The sequence below is a fragment of the Myotis myotis genome, unplaced genomic scaffold, assembly GCF_014108235.1.
Source record: "Myotis myotis isolate mMyoMyo1 unplaced genomic scaffold, mMyoMyo1.p scaffold_m19_p_2, whole genome shotgun sequence".
Lineage (NCBI taxonomy): Eukaryota > Metazoa > Chordata > Mammalia > Chiroptera > Vespertilionidae > Myotis > Myotis myotis.
In genome coordinates, this window is record NW_023416324.1 from 114568056 (window position 1) to 114591425 (window position 23370).

At 41.0% G+C, this 23370-nt stretch overlaps 1 protein-coding gene across 18 annotated transcripts in view; it reads right to left on the minus strand.

Moving 5' to 3' along the window:
* The window catches only part of USP25 (ubiquitin specific peptidase 25), a 163351-nt gene that overhangs the window by 135785 nt on the left and 4196 nt on the right, over positions 1–23370 (minus strand). For all 18 annotated transcript variants that reach the window (XR_004973995.1, XR_004973994.1, XR_004973993.1 and 15 more), the window contains 2 exons: positions 19541–19618; positions 15782–15926 (listed from right to left, as the gene is read on the minus strand). Coding sequence is in view for 14 of the 18 variants with exons in the window: in XM_036349165.1 (XP_036205058.1) it covers positions 15782–15926; positions 19541–19618 (223 nt within the window). In the remaining 4 variants the exon portion in view is untranslated. The remainder of the gene's footprint in view (positions 1–15781; positions 15927–19540; positions 19619–23370) is intronic.

Consider the following 23370-nt stretch of genomic DNA (forward strand, 5'->3'; position numbering starts at 1 on the left):
AATTGTGTTTTTTAATAGTCTAACAAAGTCAAGTGCCTGATACATACTTGGCAATCAACAAATATTGGTTAAACAAATAAAAATCAATATCTAGACTCTGGAATAGATAAAAATTAGTAAGGCATCTTCATAGCAGAACTAACTAGAAGACTTGAGGATGTATGGTTTATCCATCTAATTTTTTTTTTAGAAAGTGAAAAGATAAATAGCACAATAGGGTATCATGTCAAAGGAATCCTTAAAAGGAAGATGACCTAAACAATGTAAACTGTTTCCCACTCCTCTCCCCTCAGTCAGTTCTTAAGATGTTCCTACTTTTCCAATCTTCCCACTACTGAACACAGCTCTCTAAAACAGTGATGCCCAACACAACCTTCTTTGATAATGGGAATGTACTATTATCTGCACTATTACCTGTCCAACACAGTAGCTACTGGTCACATGTGACTACCACTGAGCATTTAAAATGTGTCCAGTGCAAGAAAGAAACAAAATTTTAATATTATTTAATTTTATATTTAAATTTTAGCTACTACAGTTCAGCTCTAAATGGTCTTGTTCTGTTTTTAATAAAAGCTGCTAAAATTATGTTAGCATTGATAAATAAGGAAAATAATTTTTGTCATCAATTTTACTGTTTTCAACATGGATTGTGAAAAAAATTAAAGTTAACATTCTATATTAGTCAACAAAAAGTTCAAAGACCATGACTATCATTTTGGCCTAAAATTATGAAATTAAAGAAAATTCATAAAATAGACAAGTCATCCTATACTGCATGTCTAACAGAATGCAAACCAAATTGCATCTAATCAGTTGCAAGTAATTTCACACAACTGTAGCATCTCATTTGTAAGATTAACCTGGATTTTTGGTGAATCTCTGAAAAAGTTTTACATACTAGAAATCTTGATGTAAAAAGAGATTTAACTTTCACTGCATGTGTTTTTCTATCTGCAGTTACTTGACCAATATGACGCATGGGGAAAATACCAGTGTTCAATTAACAGAAACCTGCTCTGCTTGTTGTGTCTTACCCTCAGCAGGAATGACAGCACTAGACTTGGATCTGCTTATCACTTGTGCTTTAAATCACTTTTAGGCTGGCCAAGCAATAGAAACAAGACCAGGGCTCTAGGACAGAACCTCAACATTTTTCTCACTTTCTAGGCAATCCTTACAAATTATTTAAGTTCTCTGGGGGAGGGGATACATTGATGCCAAATTTGTGAAGAGTCATTCTTAACACTTAATACTCATTCCAATGTGTTCTGCCAAGTTCTCTAAAATTTAAGCCAGTATGTGGCATTACTTTCTGTGTTAAAATTACCTACCTAAATCCCTCTTATCTTTTGACCCATACTTTGATAGCCCAATTGTGGTATTTACATCTCATTCTGGTAGGCAGATATTGTTTTTTTCCTGTTTTAAAAAGCTCAAAAGAATTTAATGGTCATGAAGAAAGAATATGACTAATTTCAAATGGGGCAACAGCCTTAAATAGATGGTCATGTTTGCCTTGACACAAAAGCTTCAGAGAATCTCTCCTCTGACTACTATGTACACCGATGATATCTCAATATCTTGCATTGCTTCCTAGTCCCCTTTGCATTAGTATTTTCTACTGCAAAATTCCAACATGATTTATTTCCAATTTAAGATGGAGGTGGGAGGCACTCATGAAAATCCACAATATCCAATCTGGACAGGAGATCTAAGAAATTAAAAAAAAAAAGGTGCCTAAAATTCTTGCTAATAACACTACAAATGATTTGGGCTTTTCCCAGAATTCAACAGAATATTAAATTACAGTCTGGAATGCTACCAAAGCATTATAAGGACACCAGGTACACTGCTTCATAATTTCTTGATATGCAGAGTGCAAGCTTTCCTTGAAATGTTTCCTTTTACTTTCAAATAACAAGATATTTCACATAAAGTAAAAAAAAAAAATGCTCAAACAAGTTTTTATACCAAAACAAGCATGTCAAACTCGCAGCCCACAGGCCACATGTAACCCACAACCAGCATTTTTGCAGCCCAAGTAATATAACAGTATGTAAGAAACATTTTGAGGGAGAGAAAGATGGCTGCCGACAGGAAAGCAGGCTGCAAGATAGTGTGTGAGTGAGAGAACGAAATGAGAGTGTGTGGACGTACAGGGACTGTCTATTTGTGAGTGAGGGACAGCTATATTCCAAGGGACTGTTGGGGACTGCTGAACCAGGCTCCCCTGACCGGGCAGCCTCTGCTGCTGCTGAAATCTCTCCCAGAGTGACCAGCTCTGCCGCAGAGACCGCAGCATCTTAAATAGAGAGTACCTTCAACCGGGAAGAATCGGATACCTCCCAAGACCCTACAACCACAACATCCAGGGACCAGCTGCAAATCCACGAGCACCGGGTCTTAAGCAGTGCGAATATGCAGACGAAGACGAGCTCTGCATCTTCTCACGGAAAGGTCAGATTTCATCCAGAGAAAGGTGAGGTCTGCAATCCAGACTGGAGGGAGAAATGAGCGCAGCGGGATCTAGAGGTTCAGAGAAATCTGTGCCCCACAAAACCCACAGCTGTTGGGGCCAGTGTAGTCCGCGAATGTGGAAGGGGGTCCACAGGGCTGCTGGCAGAAGGGAACTCTAGAAATCAACCCATAACTTGCTGGGCAAATAAAGGCAGCCTGAAGCTTTACCAGTAAACTGGCTGAGCAATGCCAGGGGAAAAAGATGTGCACAGAGAAGAGCACAAAGTCATGTGCAGTGCCAAGGCGAAAAAGTCACGAGTTCGCACGCTTATTCTGGCTCATTTTTCTCTTTAAATCCTTGCTTTTGATTACTAAGCCCAGTACATAGGATCACCCAATTAAAAACAATCTCAGAGACTGCAGGGGAAAATTGTTTTTGTGGAACCAGGGGATCAGAGCAGGGAGAAACAATCAGAAAACCAGCTCTGGGGCAGTCCATTCCCCGAAACCAGTATTAAGTGCAGCAGAGAAAACAAAATCTAAATAATGGGTAGGGAAGACTTATAGCCCCAGAAGTCAATACAGAAAACTGCTAACAAGGAGTTAACTCCCCAAATTAACTCCTGTATAAATACAACTATAGGCAAGGCTGAGAAACAAAGAAATACCGCCTGCTTGGAAACAGAACTGTGGCATATGACACAGAGGAACAGTGGAACACAGGGAACTTCAATAGTGTCCAGACTACATGACAGGAAACAGGCATGCCAAACAGAACAGTAGAGCAAGGGAATGACCTTCAATACTACACATTTTTTTTATCTTTTACTCAAGAAACTAAACAAATTTTTTTTTCTCACTTGATTTTACCTTTTTAATTATATTTTTATTTTTAATCAGTATTATTACTACAATTATTTTACTTTTTAAAGTTTCATTTTATTTTCTCTTTATTTTATTTTGGAATTCGTGTTCTACATTCTATTTTCATTTTTCCTGTAGCATCATTTGACTCTATCTTAACTTTACCTTTATGCCAACACTCTCTTCCTCACTTCCCCCTTTTCTTGTCCCATTTCTCTTACCTTATTCCTGCTTCAGATTTTCCCTATTCCTTCTATTTACCCCATTAAAAAATTCATCCGACTTATATATCTAATTTCTGATCCCCTACTCCAAGTCCATAAACACTTCTCTGTTCTCTTTCTTAACTATCAAATTTTTTTTCTCTTCCCTTATTTTTGTTTGTTTTTTATGTTTTTTGTTTTATTTTGTTTTGCCCTTCGTTCTCTCTGTCCTATTGTTGTTGTTTGATTGTTGATTATACTGGTATTTTTGTTTGTTTGTTTCTGTGATTGTTTCTCTTCTTTTTGCTTCTGTTTTAACTCTCCTCACTTGTTATTAGTTGTTCTTTGTAGATTGCATTCATATCTGGGTGTTAGTTGTTTGCATTTTTTTTGGATTAGTTGTTGTTCTATTGGAGTTTTCTCCCCATATGAAGTTTTTTTCCCCTTCTTTTTTATTCTCTTTATTTTCTCTCTTACTTTTTTTCCTTTCCTCAATATAATTTTTGCACTTTTTTTAAAAAAAATTTCATCCCCTAATTCTCTTTTCTCTGGTGGTCACCTTTATTTGGGGTTATTAGTATTGTGAATACATTTGTGTCCAGTGTCTTCAGTGTTGTGCCTTGTTGTGTTGTATTTTGTGCCTTTAAGTCAACGCAGGAGAGAAAGAGCTACACAAACCAGACACCCGGAGAGGAGAGATCATGGGGAGACAAAGAAACAACCCGCATACAAACTAAAAGGAGGCATCACCAGAAAAAGAAGTAAACGAAACGGAGGCAAGCAACATATCAGAGAAAGAATTCAGAGAAATGGTCACAAGGTCGCTGAAAAGGTTGAAAGACAAATCCAACAATATGTGTAAGAATCAAGAGGAAATGAAGAAGAACCAAGAAGAATTGAAAAATGACATCACTGAAATAGAGAACTCAATAGAAAGCATCAACAGTAGGCTAGAAGAAGCGGAGGACCATACCAATGAGATAGAAGACAAGGTAGGAAAAAATACACAAGCAGAGCAGCATTTAGGAAAAAAAACATAAAAAACAGGAGAAGAGTCTAAGGCAGGGGTGAGCAAACTTTTTGACTCGAGGGCCACAATGGGTTCTTAAACTGGACCGGAGGGCTGGAACAAAAGCATGGATGGAGTGTTTGCGTGAACTAATATACATTCAAAGTAAACATCATTACATAAAAGGGTACGGTCTTTTTTTTCAATAGTTTTTTTCATTTCAAACGGGCCGGATCCGGCCCGCGGGCCGTAGTTTGCCCACAGCTGGAAAGGAACTTTGGGACAACACAAAACGAAACAACATCTGCATAATAGGGGTCCCAGAAGGAGAGAAAACTGAGTAAGAAATAGAAAAATTGTTTGAAGAAATAGTAACAGAAAACTTCCCTGATATAGGGAAGAAAAAACTCACACAAGTCCAAGAAGCTCAGAGTCCCAATCAAAATGAACCCCAAAAGACCAACAGCAAGGCACAGTATAATTAAATTGGCAAACACCAATGACAAAGTAAGGATCTTAAAAGCGGCCAGAGAGAGACAGAAAGTTAGCTACAAAAGATCCCCCATCAGACTAGCAACTGACTTCTCAACAGAAAAACATCAGGCCAGAAGGGAATAGAAGGACGTTTACAAAGTCATGCAAAGCAAGGGACTGAATCCAAGACTACTCAACCAGCAAGGTTATCATTTAAAATTGAGGGTGAAATCAGGAGCTTCACAGACAAAAAAGAACTAAGGGAGTTTATTACCACCAAACCAGCAATGCAAGAAATGCTAAAGAGTCTGCTGTAAAAAGAATAGGAAGCAAAGAAGGAACACAGGCATAAAGAATAAAAATGGTGACAAACAAGTACCTATCAATAATAACTTTAAACGTAAATAGAATAAATGCCCCAATCAAAACACATAGGGTGGCTCAGTGAATAAGAAAACATGAACCATATACCTGCTGTCTACAGGAAACGCACCTGAGAAGAAAAAAATCACACGGACTGATGGTGAAGGAATGGAAAAAAGTTTTTCAAATGAATGGAAATGAAAAAAAGCTGGGGTAGCAATACTTATATATGACAAATTAAATCTCAAAGTGAAGGACATAAAAAGAGATAGGAAGGGCATTTCATAATACTAAAGGGAGCAATCCAACAAGAAGACATAACTCTGGTAAACACATACTCACACAATACAGGAGCACCCAAATACATAAAAAAAACATCTGGAGGATATCAAGGGAGAGACTGAGAGCAATACAGTCATAGTAGGGGACTTTAATACCCCACTAACACCACTGGATAAAATCTCTAAACAAAAAATCAGCAAAGAAACAGCAAAATCCTAAATGACTCACTAGAACAGATGGACTTAATTGACATCTTCAGAATATTTCACCCCAAAGCTACAGAATATACATTCTTCTCCAGTGCACATCGGACATTTTCAAAGATAGACCATACATTAGGACACAGGCAAAATCTCTTCAAATTCAGGAGAACAGAAACCGTAACAAGAATCTTCTCAGATCACAATGGCATAAAATTAGCAATCAACTACATTAAAAACATTGAAAAAAAAATCAAACAGTTGGAGGCTAAATAGCATGCTATTAAGCAATGACTGGGTTACCAGAGAGATCAAAGAAGAAATAAAAAGCATCCTGTAAACAAATGACAATGAAAACACAACAATCCAAAATCTATGGGACACAATGAAAGCAGTCCTGAGAGGGAAGTTCATAGCTCTACAGGCCTACCTCAAAAAACAAGAAAAACTGGCAATAAATGATCTAACACTACAACTCAAAGAGTTAGAAACAAAGCAACAAGAAAAGCCCACAGTATCCAGAAGGAAGGAAATAATAAAGATCAGAACAGAAATAAACAACATAGAGACCAAAAAAACAATATAAAAGATCAATGAAACCAAGAGCTGGTTCTTTGAAAGGATTAACAAGACTGATGAACCTCTAGCCAGGACCACCAAGAAACAAAGAGAGAGGAAGCAAATAAACAAAATCAGAAATGAAAGAGGTGGAGTAACAACTGACCCTACTGATATACAAAGGATTGTCAAAAAATACTACGAACAACTCTACTCCAATAAACTGGACAACCTCGCTGAAATGGGACACATTCCTAGAAAAACACAAGCTTCCAAAACTCAACCAGAAAGAATAAAAAAACCTGAATAAGCCAATAACTACTGATGAAACTGAACAGTAATCAAAAAGCTTCCAGCAAACAAAAGCCCTGGACCAGATGGCTTCACAGGGGAGTATTACCGAACATTCAAAGAAGAACTAAAGCCAATCCTTCTCAGACTATTCCAAAAAATTCAAGAGGAAGGCACACTTCCAAGCTCTTTCTATGAAGCCAGCATCACCCTAATACCAAAACCAGGTAAAGACACCACAAAAAAAGAGAACTATAGGCCAATATCCTTGATGAGCATAGATGCTAAAATCCTCAAAAAAATTCTAGCAAATCAGATTCAGCAATGCATTAGAAAGATCATACATCATGACCAAGTGGGATTTATTGTGGGGATGCAAAGATAGCACAATATCCACAAATCAATAAATGTGACACATCACATAAACAAACCGAGAGATAAAAATCACATAATCATATAAATTGATACAGAAAAAGCATTTGACAAAATCCAACACCCTTTCTTGATAAAAACTCTCAGAAAAGTGGGAATAAAGGGATCATATATCAACATAATAAAAGCCATATATGACAAACCTACAGCAAACATCATACTCAATAGGCAAAAACTAAACCCATTTCCCCTAAGAATAGGAACAAGAAAAGGATGCCCACTTTCATCACTCCTGTTCGACATAGTACTAGAAGGACTAGCCATAGCGATCAGACAAAAGAAGAAATAAAAGGCCTCCAAATTGGAAAAGAAGAAGTATAACTGTCCTTATTCACAGATGACATGATACTGTACACAGAAAACCCCAAAGACTCCATCAAAAAACTACTAGACCTAATAAATGAATTTGGCAATGTAGCAGTATACAAAATTAACACCCAGAAATCTATGGCCTTTTTATACACCAATAATGAACTCACAGAAAGAGAAATGAAAAAATAAAACCCATTTAGCATTGCACCAAAAAATTAAGATACCTAGGAATAAACTTAACTAAGGACGTAAAAGACCTGTACTCGGAAAATTATAGGACATTGAAAAAAAGAGATAGAGGAAGACATAAACAAATGGAAGAAAATACCATGTTCATGGATTGGTAGAATCAACATCATTAAAATGTCCATACTACCTAAAGCAATCTACAGATTCAATGCAATACCTATTAAAACAGCAACGGCATATTTCAAAGATCTAGAACAAACTCTCCAAATATTCATCTGGAATAAAAAAGACCCCGACTATCCACAGTTATCCTGAGAAAGAAGAACAAAGTTGGAGGGATCACAATACCAGACATCAAGCTATATTACCAAGCCACAGTTCTCAAAACTGCCTGGAACTGGCACAGTAACAGACATATAGACCAAAGGAACAATAGAGAACCCAGAAATTGACCCAAACCATTATACTCAATACTTGACAAACGAGGCAAGAGCATACAATGGTATCAAAACAGTCTCCTTCATAAATGATGTTGCAAAATTTGGTCAGATACATGCAAAAAAATTAAACTAGATCACCGACTTACACCATACACAAAAACAAACTCAAAATGGCTAAAGGACTTGAATGTAAGATAGGAAACCATAAAAACCCTACAAGACTCCATAGGCAGCAAAATTGCAGACATATGTCATAGCAATACCTTTACAGACGCAAATCCTAGGGCAATGGAGACTAAGGAGAAAAGAAACAAATGGGACTACATCAAAATAAAACGGTTCTGCACAGCCAAAGAAACCATCAACAAAACAATGAAAGCCACTGCATGGCAGAACATATTTGCCAATGTTATCTCTGATAAGGGTTTAATCTCCAACATTTACAGGGAACTCATATAACTTAACAAAAGGAAGATAAACAATCCAATCAAAAAATGGGCAAAGGACCTAAATAGACACTTTTTGAAAAAGGACATTCATAATGCCAAGAGACACATGAAAACGTGCTCAAAGTCACTCATCATCGGAGAGATGCAAATCAAAACAACTATGAGGTACCACCTCACACCTGTCAGAATGGCTATCATCAACAAATCAACAAATGACAGGTGCTGGAGAGGATGTGGAGAAAAAGGAACCCTTCTTCACTGTTGGTGGGAATGCAGACTGGTGCAGCCATTGTGGAAAACAGTATGGCACTTCCTCAAAAATTTAAAAATGGAACTCCCATTTGACCCAGGAATACCACTTCTAGGAATATATCCCAAGAAAACAGAAACACCAATCAGAAAGGATATATGCACACCTATGTTCTAGCAGCACAATTTACAATAGCTAAGATTTGGAAACAGCCTAAATGCCCATCAGCAGACGAGTGGAGTAGAAAACTATGGTACATCTACACAATGGAATACCACGCTGCTATAAAAAAGAAGGAATTCTTACCATTTGCAGCAGCATGGATGGAATTGAAGAGCATTATGCTAAGTGAAATAAGCCAGTCAGTGAAAGAAAAATACCACATGATCTCACTCATTTATGGATAATAAAGAACATTATAACCCTATGAACAAAAAGATAGAAAGATAGAGAAGCATCAAACAGACTGTCAAAATACAGCAGGAAGGCTGGGGAAGATTGTGTGGGGGGAGGTAAGAGATCAATCAAAGGACTTCTATGCATGCATATAAGCATAACCAATGGACCCAAGACACTGTGGGGGTGGAGTGAGGGCATGTGCCGGGGAATAGGGTAGGCCGGGGGAAGGTCAATGGGGGAAAAAAGGAGACATCTGTAATACTTTAAACAATAAAATAAAATTTAAAGAGAAACATTTTAATAAAAATTTCGTAACTTAATTTTTACAATATGTTATACATAATCCTATCTAATAAAAGGGTAGTATGCAAATTAACAATCACTCCGTCATAAAGATGGTGGTGCCCATAGCCACAGGATGGCGACGTCCCGTCCTCTCAGCCCCGCCAGAGTCCCCCAGTCCTGGGGGGGGGTGGCCGCTGAGAGTGGGCAGCATGAGCAGCCTGGCAGACAAGGCAAGTGTTCCACCCCAGCTGCGGAGGGCCTCTCAGCAGCAGGCACGGAGCAGTGGTGGGGGTGGGGGAAGGAGACACTTGTGTCATTGCCCCGGCAACAAGGCAAGCATTCTGCACCTGGCTGTGGATGGGCCTCTGGCCAGGCCAGGACGCAGATGGGCCTCTGGGCTGTGGAGAGCCTCTGGGCAGCAGATGCGAATCGGCCAGGCCCCACAGTGTGCTACTGGCGCACGGATTCGTGCACAGGGCTACTAGTCTATATAATCTATATAATCAAAGCCTAAGCAACCCTTATGGAAGAACAACCAGAATGACCGGTCGTTATGATGTGCACTGACTACCAGGGGGCAGACGCCCACATGGGGAGCGCCATTCAGCCAGAAGCCGGACTCATGGCTGGCGAGTGCAGCGGCAGTGGCGGGAGCCTCTCTTGCCTCGGTGGCAGCGCTAAGGAACAGCAAGCAGGCAGGAGTTAAGGAGTGAGGGGTCCCGGACTGCGAGGGAGCGCAGGCCAGGCTGAGGGACCCCTCCCCCCCCCCCAGTGCACAAATTTTGTGCACCAGGCCTCTAGTTATTAATAATGAACTAAAACGTTCACTAATGACTGATTACTATAATCATGTTGCATTCATTTCCCTTATGCGCCTTACGCGCAAGGCACACCATTTCTCTCCACTAACACTAGCAGCAAATATTTTAGCAGCTGATTGTCATGTTAATAGTCTTGGACTGACTTGTTCAGTGTGCACAACAGGAAATATTTCACTTTTGGAGAACAAGAAAAATAGGTTTATTTGCATTACGCTTATTTATTTATGTAGTTATTCAGTGTCTGGTAAGTTAATGTTCAAGAAAAAATATTAGGGAGAACCAAGATGGCGGCATAGGTTAACGCCAGAGTTTGCTGCCTTGAACAACTACTTCAAAAGTGAAACTAAAAGACGGAACGGACATCACCCAGAACCACAGGAACGCTGGCTGAGTGGAAGTCCTACAACTAGGAGGAAAGAGAAACGCACACGGACACTCAGAGGAGGCGCAGTGCTGAAGTCAAATTCTGAGGTGCGGAGTGCGCGGAGCGGGCTGGCGGCGGAGGAGGCGGTTGGCGTTTTCAATCGGGAGGGAGTCGCAGACTCTGAGCTCCAGATACGGGTGAGTCTTTAGGGACCCAGACTCAAACGGGAGAAGCGGGACTGTCTGGCTTCGGTCAGAGCGAGTGCAGCTTTCTCTCCGAGGTTTGCAGGTTGCTGGGACACAGAGAGGCAGAGCCCCTGGGGACAGGACTGAGAGCCGCCATAACTGCTCTCTCCGGCCCACCCTGTTGATCCTGTGCGACCCGCCCCGCCCAAGCCCTGCACAGAGGCATTTGCCGGATAGCCTCAGGCAAACGCCAGATTAGCACCTCCCTAGAGGACAGAAGTTCTCTCACTGCAGACAGAGCTGATTCTCACAGGCACTTGGCCTGGAGGTCAAACCCTCCCTGGTATTAGCTACAACAATCAAGGCTTAACTACAAGACTGCGCACAAAGACCACTAGGGGGTGCACCAAGAAAGCATAACAAAATGCGGAGACAAAGAAACAGGACAAAATTGTCAATGGAAGATATAGAGTTCAGAACCACACTTTTAAGGTCTCTCAAGAACTGTTTAGAAGCCGCCGATAAACTTAATGAGATCTACAAGAAAACTAATGAGACCCTCGATGTTATGATGGGGAACCAAATAGAAATTAAGCATACATGGACTGAAATAATGAATATTATACAGACTCCTGACAGCAGACCAGAGGAGCGCAAGAATCAAGTCAATGATTTGAAATGCGAGGAAGCAAAAAACACCCAACCGAAGGGGCGGAATGAAAAAAGAATCCAAAAATGCGAGGATAGTGTAAGGAGACTCTGGGACAGCTTCAAGCGTACCAACATCAGAATTATAGGGGTGCCAGAAGATGAGAGAGAGCAAGATATTGAAAACCTACTTGAAGAAATAATGACAGAAAACTTCCCCCACCTGGTGAAAGAAATGGACTTACAAGTCCAAGAAGCGCGGAGAGCCCCAAACAAAAGGAATCCAAAGAGGACCACACCAAGACACGTCACCATTAAAATGCCAAGAGCAAAAGACAAAGAGAGAATCTTAAAAGCAGCAAGAGAAAGAAACTCAGTTACCTACAAGGGAATACCCATACGACTGTCAGCTGATTTCTCAACAGAAACTTTGCAGGCCAGATTGGAGTGGCAAGAAATATTCAAAGTGATGAATACCAAGAACCTACAACCAAGATTACTTTATCCAGCAAAGCTATCATTCAGAATTGAAGGTCAGATAAAGAGCTTCACAGATAAGGAAAAGCTAAAGGAGTTCATCACCACCAAACCAGTATTATATGAAATGCTGAAAGGTATCCTTTAAGAAGAGGAAGAAGAAGAAAAAGGTAAAGATACAAATTATGAACAACAAATATGCATCTATCAACAAGTGAATCTAAGAATCAAGTGAATAAATAATCTGATCAACAGAATGAACTGGTGATTATAATAGAATCAGGGACATAGAAAGGGAATGGACTGACTATTCTTGGGGGGGAAAGGGGTATGGGAGATGCGGGAAGAGACTGGACAAAAATCGTGCACTTATGGATGAGGACAGTGGGTGGGGAGTGAGGGCGGAGGGTGGGGCGGGAACTGGGAGGAGGGTAGTTATGGGGGGAAAAAAGAGGAACAAATGTAATAATCTGAACAATAAAGAAATTAAAAAATATATTAATTTTTATGAAAATGTTCTTCTATTTTATGTTAACGATTACTCATTTATTTCAGCCCTTTGTATTCAGCATGTCTCTATCAAAATAAACCTATGTTTCTATGAAAATTGAAGCTTTTGTTTTTTTTGCGGCCCACATAAACTTAACCCTTGTTTATCTGGCCTGTTTTAGCCTTTGAGTTTGACATGCTTGATCTAGAGCAGTGATTCTCAACCTGTGGGTCGCGACACCTTTGGGGGTCGAACGACCCATTCACAGGGGCCACCTAAGACCATCAGAAAAAACATATATAATTAATTATATATTGTTTACAGTAGCAAAACTACAGTTATGAAGTAGCAACGAAAATAATTTTATGGTTGGGGGTCACCACAACATGAGGAACTGTATTAAAGGGTCGCGGCATTAGGAAGGTTGAGAACCACTGATCTAGAGCAATCCCTGGAAAACTTCCTAACACTTTGATCACTTCAACACTACACATTCTTTAAGCACTTAACGCAGATTTTTCAGTAGAGGCCAGTGTTCGAATACATTTTCATTTGTAATTATCTTTCCTACCCACATGTTTTACCACTCTTTCCCAGTTAAAATACACAAAAGATTTTGATTCTTTCAGCAATAACAGCACAATAATTTAAAGAATCTAATGAATGCATGACATCTCCGTACTTTCTCAGTTTTAAACCATGTGAAATTATTACACTACAGAATTTAAATATTGAATCAGGACTATTTCCTAAAGGCAGATGTACTTCTTAAAACTTCATAAAATATGGCACAAGCTTATTAAATGGAAAAGAATTACTGTTACCTCCTCAGCTACTTTCCTCAGTTTGATACTATTATTAATACAATCACCACATCTATTTTAGAAAGTTTCTTCTCACTAATCTCAAACCAACTTTATGAACACGCTATCCAAATTATTGAATGGTTAAATATGAATTAACATCTGGGTAGAAGGGCAGCACATTTTATCAATAAAGAAACCACAACAGCAAGCAATTTGCTCAATACAACTGTCAAATCAGTTGAGATGAAACCAGAAATTCCATTTCTCTACCATTTCTTTCAAGTGAAATATAAAATTATTTAGTGTACATTTTTCAAGAGCCACACACACAAATTTTCATTATGAGAAAATGGGACATACGTCTTATAAAATCAGGTTGTGCCCAGCTCATGTGGCTCAGTGGTTGAGCATCGATCGACCCATGAACCAAGAGGACACCGGTTCTATTCCCGGTCAGGGCACATGCCCAGGTTGGGGCTCAATCCCCAGTAAGGGGCATGCAAGAGGCAGCTCAGTGATGTTTCTCTCTCATTGATGTTTCTATCTCTCTAACCCTCTCCCTTCCTCTCTCTCTAAAATAAATAAAAACATTAAAATTAAATAAATAAAAATAAAATCAGGTGGCCCTTTCCCTCAGAACTCCTGTTCAAATCTCTTTTTATCCATATTTTCACTATTCCTTTGTCAAAAATCTTGAACAGGTGTTAACATCTACCTTAAAAGAATATTTCCTAAAAAAATATTTTTAAAAAAAGAATATTTCCTGACTTTCTCACAGCAAATAAGATATTTTCTTTTGTTTATAACAGTCTTATGATCTTACCTCCCCTGAATACCTATATATGATATCTCATGTCACAAAGTCTACCATCTATAAGAATTCTCAGCTCTCATTCTAAAATATTTTCATCCATTCAACTAGAAACCTGAACCATGTTTAGTCAATTCCCTGTTTCCTTCACTTTAAGCAATTGCCTTCAATCAAAATAATTCTGTTTTTCCCTTTTCTACCTAATTTTGTTTCCCCCCAAGTCTCAGAACCATAAATGTTGTTATTCTCATATACTCATTCCTTCTTTATTTATAGACTTCTCCTTTTTCACCTTTTTTAATCACCTCTTTTTTTCTCTTTTTCTTGCAACAAGCTTGTTCCCTTTCATTGGTCTTGAAACAGCTTTTTATATATTTAAAAATAATTCAACAAACGCTTTTGAGACACTATGACATTCTAGTATGATGCCGGGAACATCAATGGTTTCTTGCCCTGTTAAGCTTCCAGTTTGGTAAGCAAGAAAGACACAAACAATTTGAAAATAACACAGTAGTACTCTTTAAGACAAAAGTATGCTCTAGCTGCTAGAGAAGCACTTATTGCCAGAACCAGCAGCTCTTAAGTTAAGTCTTACACCAGAAGGAATGAAGCTAGAGGTAAAGGCTAGATGGGACTCCAGACAGAAGGAACAGCAAATGTAAAGACGGAGAGATTAAATAGCACTGAGGGTCTGAGAACTTCAAGCCATTCTGTATTATGACAGTACAAAGTGAGAGGAGGACAACAGGAGAAAAGGAAGTTAGAGATACAGACAGAGGCCAAAACACAGTGTGTTTTGAACTTGAACATAAGCAAAGTCTGTCTTATGAGTATAAAACTTCTCCCACACCTATTATCTGTGTGATGTAGGAGTATTCCAGCTTTGGCTAACCTAAGATCACTTGTGAAGCAAAAATATAAAGATCACCTTGAAAGTTTGAAATGAAAATATTTTATTAACAAGAATTAAGCAGTATTTAATGCCAATCAATAGCTATAAACATCTATGTGGATGGGTTCTTCCTGATTGCTGTCTAACTTAAATAAAGTCTATAAACAAAATCAGAAATTCTCTTCAAATACAAGTTAATAATCAAACTGCTCAAGTCCAGAATGCATAAAAATAAATACCTACATTTTATAGGGGGTAAATGTTCATATTTTTTAAAATTCATTGTTATATAAACATATTGATACTCTGAAGAAAACTTAGTATCCCATGCAAAATTTTCTATGTATATGTGTATCTGTGTCTGTGTGTTCATATATGTGTTTATTTTATTACATGGTAATAAATCTTCTCCCAAAAGCTTTATTTTGGGGAAGGGCAGGGGTTGAGGTAAAGGAAAGTCTATTAAATGGACCTATCAGTAATCAAAAATAATATTTTACCTTCAAAAATAATATTGAGGCCGCCACAACACTTAAACTCCATAAAAGAAATGACTGTTCCCACTTAAAATTCTAGAAAAGTTTGTTTCTTTAATGAGTAACACCTGTAGCTACTCCCTATTTTAAACAATAATTACTATGTGAAATGCTCAATGAAAAGATAAATAACTTACGTACAATCTTTAACTCCTAAACTGGAAAAAAATATATAATGCTGATGAAGTAGCTCTTTTATTTTCCTTCACCTCTGCTTAAACAAATGAATATATTCCCACGGGAATTTCTCATTACATCATATAAAATATTAAGAAGGAGAAGTAAACTCACTTGCGTCCGCCTGGCTCCCCACACTGATGTACCGGTCGCTGCTGGGAAGCGCGGTTTGGTAGTAAGCTGTCTCTTCCTGCTGAGGGGGCTTGGCATTCTTTGCCGTCAGGAAAGCCACTGCCAATTCCAAGTTTCCATTACTGTCCTTCAAATATCAAGAACAAAATATCAAATATTTTGAACTATTTCTATACATCCTCATGGTTTATGTAATTCTCTTCATAACAACTAATACTTAATAGCAAAAATTGTTTTCAGATTTGAAATTATTGTTGATTCTAATTTTGTACCCTAAATTCATTGTAAACAAAGTATACTATATCAATAGTAATTCCTGTTTCTATTGATTAAAACTACTAATACAATGTAAAAATCAATTATATAACCAATTTCTTATTTTTCCATTACTTTCATATCTGTTTAACAAAAATCAATCACAAACTTATACTTCTAAACCAACGAACAAACTAAAAAATGTTTTCTGGAGCTTGCTATATAAACGTGTAAAAAATCAGTATTTATAACAGTACTTCTGTAAACAAGGACAATAAAAGATGTTCCCTTTAATATGGATGCTGAATCCATGCCTACAGGCAAACTTAAGCAAATGTCAAAGGCCTGTAGAAAGAAAATAGTAAAACGTTCTGCAGCTTGATAGTATGAAGAGACACTCAGAACTCCTAGACCAGTGATTCTCAACCTTCCTAATGCCGCGACCCTTTAATACAGTTCCTCATGTTGTAGTGACCCCCAACCATAAAATTATTTTCATTGCTACTTCATAACTGTAATTTTGCTACTGTTATGAATCGTAATGTAAATATCTGATATGCAGGATGTATTTTCGTTATTACAAATTGAACATAATTAAAGCTTAGTGATTAATCACAAAAACAATATGTAATTATATATGTGTTTTCCCATGGTCTTAGGCAACCCCTGTGAAAGGGTCGTTCGACCCCCAAAGGGGTCGCGACCCACAGGTTGAGAACTGCTGTCCTAGACAGAAATGCTCAATGATAAGATGATGATGATCCCACCCAACCTATACATACTAATAAAGTTTATGTAATTCTCGTCAAAAGCATACCTAGACACAACTTTTTTCTACAGTTAATTTAGAAAAAAAGTAGATGCTAGGAAACTGAGAATTTCTAAAACAACAAAAGAATGACTTGCTCAGTTTTATCTCTATATTCTCTGTACACTTAATACATGTAACAATAGTTCTATGGCAGCTAATTCAAACAACATTAAGAAATCCAAATGTTAATAATGAAGTTATCTTTATAACAGAAAACCAGAGGACACAAGCTGTGCAGGCCTTAGGAACTTTCCCCCACACAAAGTGTAACAGGAAGCCAGTGGAGTGATTTGGACCGAAATAACATGGTATGGCTTACATTTAAAGGATTGCTCTACTGTTTGTTGAGAATAGATTACAGGACAGAAAGGGCAGCAGCAAAGCCCAACATCATTTGCTATCATATTAAATATGGGGGGAGGGGGGAAGGATGACAGAAAGAAAAAGATCAGGATGATTCCAAGACCTGAGGCCTGAGCTATGGAAGAATGAAGTCCCCAATGCACTCACTGCAATTCTAGTAGCTAGTGAGGAGAGAAAAGGTCACGGTGCAATTTGAAAAGCACCACTGCTTTGAACTCTGTCACAATTATTATAAGACTCTTAAATGAATGATTCATCCAAAATATGGCTGTAACATATTTTATAGTTCAATAAATAAACTAGTTGTAAAATAATTTGCAATAATAATGGCTAATATTTATTGAGCACTTACTATGTGCCAAAAAGTGTGCTAAGTGCATTTCATACACTATCTTATGCAATAACAAACTGCAACCAGGATTTACACAACCTAAAGGTTACTAAAGATAGTAACCTTTTATTTTGAATATCTATCTTTAACTCTTTGGATGCTAAAGATAGATATTCAAAATAAAATAAAAGTCCTGAAATCAATCAATAACATTGTGGCTCCCAACAGTAAACTACCTGTCAGTCTATGACTGCAAGAGTCAAGATATTATTAAACATCTTACAAATTTATATTGGGCAACAGTTAAGGTTCAAGCACAATGTCTCCCCCAACCCCCAGACCAACTACTGGTACCAGAATCAAAAGTTTAAAACAAAAACAAATAAAGTTACACAACTTACCTCAAAGAAAATGTGGACAAGAATTTAATTAATTCTTTATTATTATTTAATTAAACATATCCTACATATTTCCCAAGTTAAAAAAGAAATTTCCTAGATTTGCCTTGACAATATAATGGTGTATACTCCCACTCAGTGGTACAGAATGGAAAAGACACTGTCTGAAAATACACATGGGGTGATTTGGTCAGGTTATCAGAATAAAGAAAAAACTGGCAATCATCCAAATGTCATAATTATAAAAACAGAGTACAACACTTTTGCTTCCTGTCCAAATACATACATTGGCTTCATAACCCATGCATTGAGGGTCAGTCTAAACAGTACTATCTCATCATTTTTCTAATGGGGAAAAAGCTGAAGCAAAGCTTCTAGTAAAAGCAGAAGTTCAGTGTGGCCCCCCGGAACCAGGCTTCTTGGTTTCTATTCTAAGCTCCTCCACATACTAGCTGTGGGGTCTTAAGCAAGTCACGTTAACCTCTGTCTCCTAATCTTTTAAAAGGAGGTGAAAATAATACCTACCTCATCTCATAGAGCTAGTAGGAGAATGTTATCCACATGAAGTATTGAGAATAGCAGCTAGTACTGTAAGTGCCTAACAAGTGCTATGATCACTATCATTATGATGATTATGATTACACTCATCTAAATGATAAATTATTGCTAGAAACAAATGAAGAATTTGGGGCTCAGAATAAAAAATTACATAATTTTGCCTCATGTAGCAAGTTCCAAAGGATTGAAGTTGTATGAAGGCCTAGAGTGGCACAAACACTGTAAATTTAAATTCTTAAACATCTTTCCTTCACTTGATCTTTTTTCTTTTAATATGTTTTTATTGATTTTAGAGAGAGCAACATCATTTGGCTGCCTCCTGCTAGCCCCATACTGGATATCGAGCCCACAACTCAGACATGTGCCCTGACATGGAATCAAACCAGTCACCTCCTGGTTCATGGGTTGATGCTCAACCACTGAGGCACTCAGGCCAGGCCACTTCATCTTTTCAATGCACGTATCCATGTGATATGACTCATCTAGTGCCTCATATAGAAAGGAGGCTACTTCATAAGATACAACCAAAATGATGCACTATATTTGTTGCATGTACTAAACAGGTTTGATGTTGAATATTCATAAGGTACATTCAGTTGAATGTTAGCCAAATTATATTTTTCCTTGGAAGGAAAAAAAAAGTAAGCTTTTGATCCTCTATTAATTTTCTACTCCTCTCTCCTCCTCTTCTTCTAACGCAACCCACTCTCCACCCCATTTAAACTCTAACATGTGGCTCTTGAGTAAATCAGCCATCTACATCTGGATTCATCACACCCCTCCATTTTGCCATGAAAGTGTTTCTTACGGAGAGTTATCTGTCACTCCACAATATCTTGGAACATTAGGCTGCTGAAGCTAACATGCTCAAAACTATAGTGTGTTAAGTCTCTTCTTTTATAAAAGTTCTTTCTTATATTTCTACTACTACCACATGGTATAACAAAAAAATTCAACTTTCAAACATGGTAGGCAATAAGACTAAAGGGGTTAACATGAACTATGTCATAAAACAGAGGTCATACCTTCAAGGCTTGCTGTAGTATCTGGGTGTCATTAATCCCAGTGATTTCTCTCAGCTGATTCAAAAACGTCTGCTGATGCTAAAGGAGGGGGAAAACCAAAATTATTACACTTTGAAATATGAAAATATGACTGACTTTGCAGGGAGGGGGGAGGGTGATGGAAAATGCAAATTAAACTAGAATAAAAACGAACTTGAGACTGAACAAATTTCACTCTTTTAGGAAGAATGAACCATGCTATGTGGAGAACCTTACCCCATTCTCATGATTCCACCAAAAGGGAATTTTTACATTACTCCCAAAGAATAAGAGCTCCTGAATTAAGTTTCTAGCTAATCTTCACCACCTCATTCATGTCTCCCAAAATGAAAAGGAGTGATCTGCATGGTGGATAAACCCAGGAAAACTAAGGAAAGTGTATCCATTGGGCTACTTCAAGGAGGTAATGGCCTTACTGACTGAAGTCAGGCAATTCTAGGAATTCCTCCCTGCCTCTTGGGTCAGCCAACATCCAGGCACCTGGAACGTCTGAAAAAGACATGCTTTGGCAGGCCATATACTATGTAGGTATACTACATCATGGAAATACTAAGAGCTATTTGAGGAAAAAAGAGAATCACCTCATTCTCCAATCTGTCATAAAAGATCCTAAATATAGAATGCATCTTTTGCTCCCATTTGCTTCAGACCTGTTCATATGCTATTTGTCTATACAGTAATTATACTCTACTAGAGGCCCGGTGCACAAATATTTGTGCACTCGGGGGGGAGGGGGCATCCCTCAGCCGGGCTTGTGCCCTCTCGCAGTCTGGGACCCCTCGGGAGATAACGACCTGCTGGCTTAGGCCTGCTCCCAGGTAGCAGAGGGCAGGCCCAATCCCAAGGTGCAGCCCCTGGTTGGGCTCAGAGCAGGGCTGATTGGGGAGTTGGGGCACTGCCCCCTGTCACACTCAAGGCAGGGTCGATGGGGAGGTTGGGGCACCGCCCCCTGTCACGCACAGAGCAGGGCCAATCAGGGGGTTAGGGCGCTGCCCCCTGTCACTCACAGAGCAGGGCCGATCAGGGAGTTGGGGCACTCCCCCCTGTCATGCACAGAGCAGGGCCCATCAGGGGGTTGGGGAGCTCCCCCCTGTCACGCACAGAGCAGGGCCCATCAGGGGGTTGAGGATCTCCCTCCTGTCACTCACAGAGTAGGGCCTATAGGGGAGTTGGGGCACCACCCCGTCACAGAGAAGGGTAGATCAGGGGGTTGGGGCGCTGCACCCTGTCACACTCAGGGCAGGGCCAATGGGGAGGTTATGGCTCTACCCCGTCACACACAGAGCAGGGCCCATGGGGGAAAGGGGGGGGTTGGGGGCGCCGCCCTCTATCACCCACAGAGCAGGGCCGATAAGGGGGTTGGGGCGCCGCCACTGTCACACTCAGGGCAGGGCCGATGGGGAGGTTATGGCTCTACCCCATCACACACAGAGCAGGGCCTGGGGGGGGGGGGGGGTTGGGGTACTGCACCCTGTCACACACAGAGCTGCAGGGCAATCAGGGGGTTGGGGAGCTCCCCCCTATCAGGAACAGAGCAGGGCTGATCAGGGGGTTGGGGCGCCTTCCCCTGTCACGAACAGAGCAGGGCGGCGGATAGGGAGGTTGTGGCCCCGCCCCCTGTCACACGCAGAGCCACAGGGCGACCAGGGGGTTTGGGCGCTGCCCCCTGTCACACTGATCCCGGTGCCGGTGCCGGGAGGCCTCGCGGCTCCGCTGATCCCGGTGCTGGGAGGCATATTACCCTTTTACTATATAGGATAGAGGCCTGGTGCACGGGTGGGGGCCAGCTGGTTTGCCCTGAAGGGTATCCTGGATCAGGGTGGGGGTCCCTACTGGGGTGCCTGGCCAGCCTGGATGAGGGGATGATGGCTGTTTGCAGCTCGTCACACACCCTTCAGGGTAGGAGTCCCCACTGGGGTGCCTGGCCAGTCTGGGTGAGGGGCTGAGGGCTGTTTTCAGGCTGGCGGGTGACTGAAGCTCCCAACCGCTCCTTTTTTTCTTTTTTCTTTTTTTATTCTGGGCCAGCTTTAGCTCTGAGGCTTGGCTCCAGCTCTAAAGCCTCTGCTGCTGAAAGCAGGTATCTGGTTTGTTTGGGTTCTATAATCAAAACACTGTTTCAACTCCAGCTCTGAGATCCCGGCTCGTTGAAAGCAGGTTTCTGGAGTTTGTTTAGATTCCATATTTGTAACAATGTTTCAAACTGCAAGCTCAGAGGCCGGCAGCGGCAGGCGGGGAACGTTGGAGTCCTCCATCACTGAAGCAAGCAAGCCCCATGTTCGCTTCAAGCTGCCTGGCTGCCGGCCGCCATCTTGGCTGGCAATTAATTTGCATATCGCCCTGATTAGCCAATGGGAAGGGTATCGGATGTATGGCTAATTACCATGTTTCTCTTTTATTAGATAGAACTAGTGGCCTGGTGCACGAAATTCGTGCACGAGGGGTGGGGGGTTGTCCCTCAGCCCGGCCTGCATCCTCTCCAATCTGGGACCCCTCAGGGGATGTCCGACTGCCAGTTTAGGCCCGATCCCACAGGGATTAGAGCAAAACCGGCAGTTGGACATCCCTCTCACAATCTGAGACCACTGGCTCCTAATCACTCACCTGCCTGCCTGATCGTCCCTAACCACTCTGCCTTCCAGCCTGATTGCCACCAACTGCCCCACCTTCTAGCCAGATCACCCCCAACAGCCCCCCTGCCTCCATGCTCACCCCCAACAGCCCCCCTGCCGGCCTGCTCACCCAACTGTCCCCTGCCTGCCCCCTGCTCACCCCCAACTGCCCCCCCCGCCGACCTGCTCACCCCCAACTGCCGCCCTCCGCCGGCCTACTCACCCCCAACTGCCCTCTCTTGCTGGCCTGATCGCCCCAAACTGCCCCAAACTGCCGGCCTGCTCGACCCCAACTACCCCCTGCTGGCCTGCTCACCCCAACTGCCCCCCCTTGCTGACCTGCTGGTCCCCAACTTCTCCTCCCTGCCAGCCTGCTCACCCCCAACAGCCCCCTTCCCAGCTGGCCGGCTTGCCCCCAACTGCCCCCACCTTGCTGGCCTGCTTGCTCCCAACTGCCCCCACCCAGCCGCCTGCTTGCCCCCAATTGCCACCCCCCCGGCCTGCTCATCCACAACAGCACCCCCCGCCAGCCTGCTCACCCCCAACTGCCCCCCCTGCTGGCCTGCTTGCCCCCAACAGCGCCCCCCCTGCTGGCCTGCTCACCCCCAACCGCCCTCCCCTACCAGCCTTATCGCCCCTAAACACCTCTGCCTCGGCCCGGCCACCATGGCTTTGTCTGGAAGGTCTCCCTTTTATTAGTATAGATTGGAGAGAAAAGGAGGGAGATGGATAGGATCCCACTATCAAATCCTTCCCTGAACTACCCTAATTAAGAGCTATGTTCCTCCCTACATTTTTAAAAGAAGTTTCTAAGACAGCATCTAATCTAATAAAAGAGAAACATGGTAATTGGCAAACGACCGCTACCCTTCCCATTGGCTAATCGGGGCGATATGCAAATTAACTGTCAGCCAAGATGGCAGCCAGCAGCCAGGCAGCTTGAAACTACCATGAGGTTTGCTTGCTTCAGTGACGGAGGATTCCAATGTTCCCCGCCTGCCGCTGCAGGCCTCTGAGCCTGCAGTTTAAAAAACACTGTAACAATATAGAAGGTAAACAAAACCCCAGAAACCTGCTTTCAGCAAGCTGGGATCTCAGAGCTGGAGTCAGAGCTGGAGTTATACATTGTTTCGATTACCTACTTTCAGCAGCGGAGGCCTAAGAGCTGGAGCCTCAGAGCTA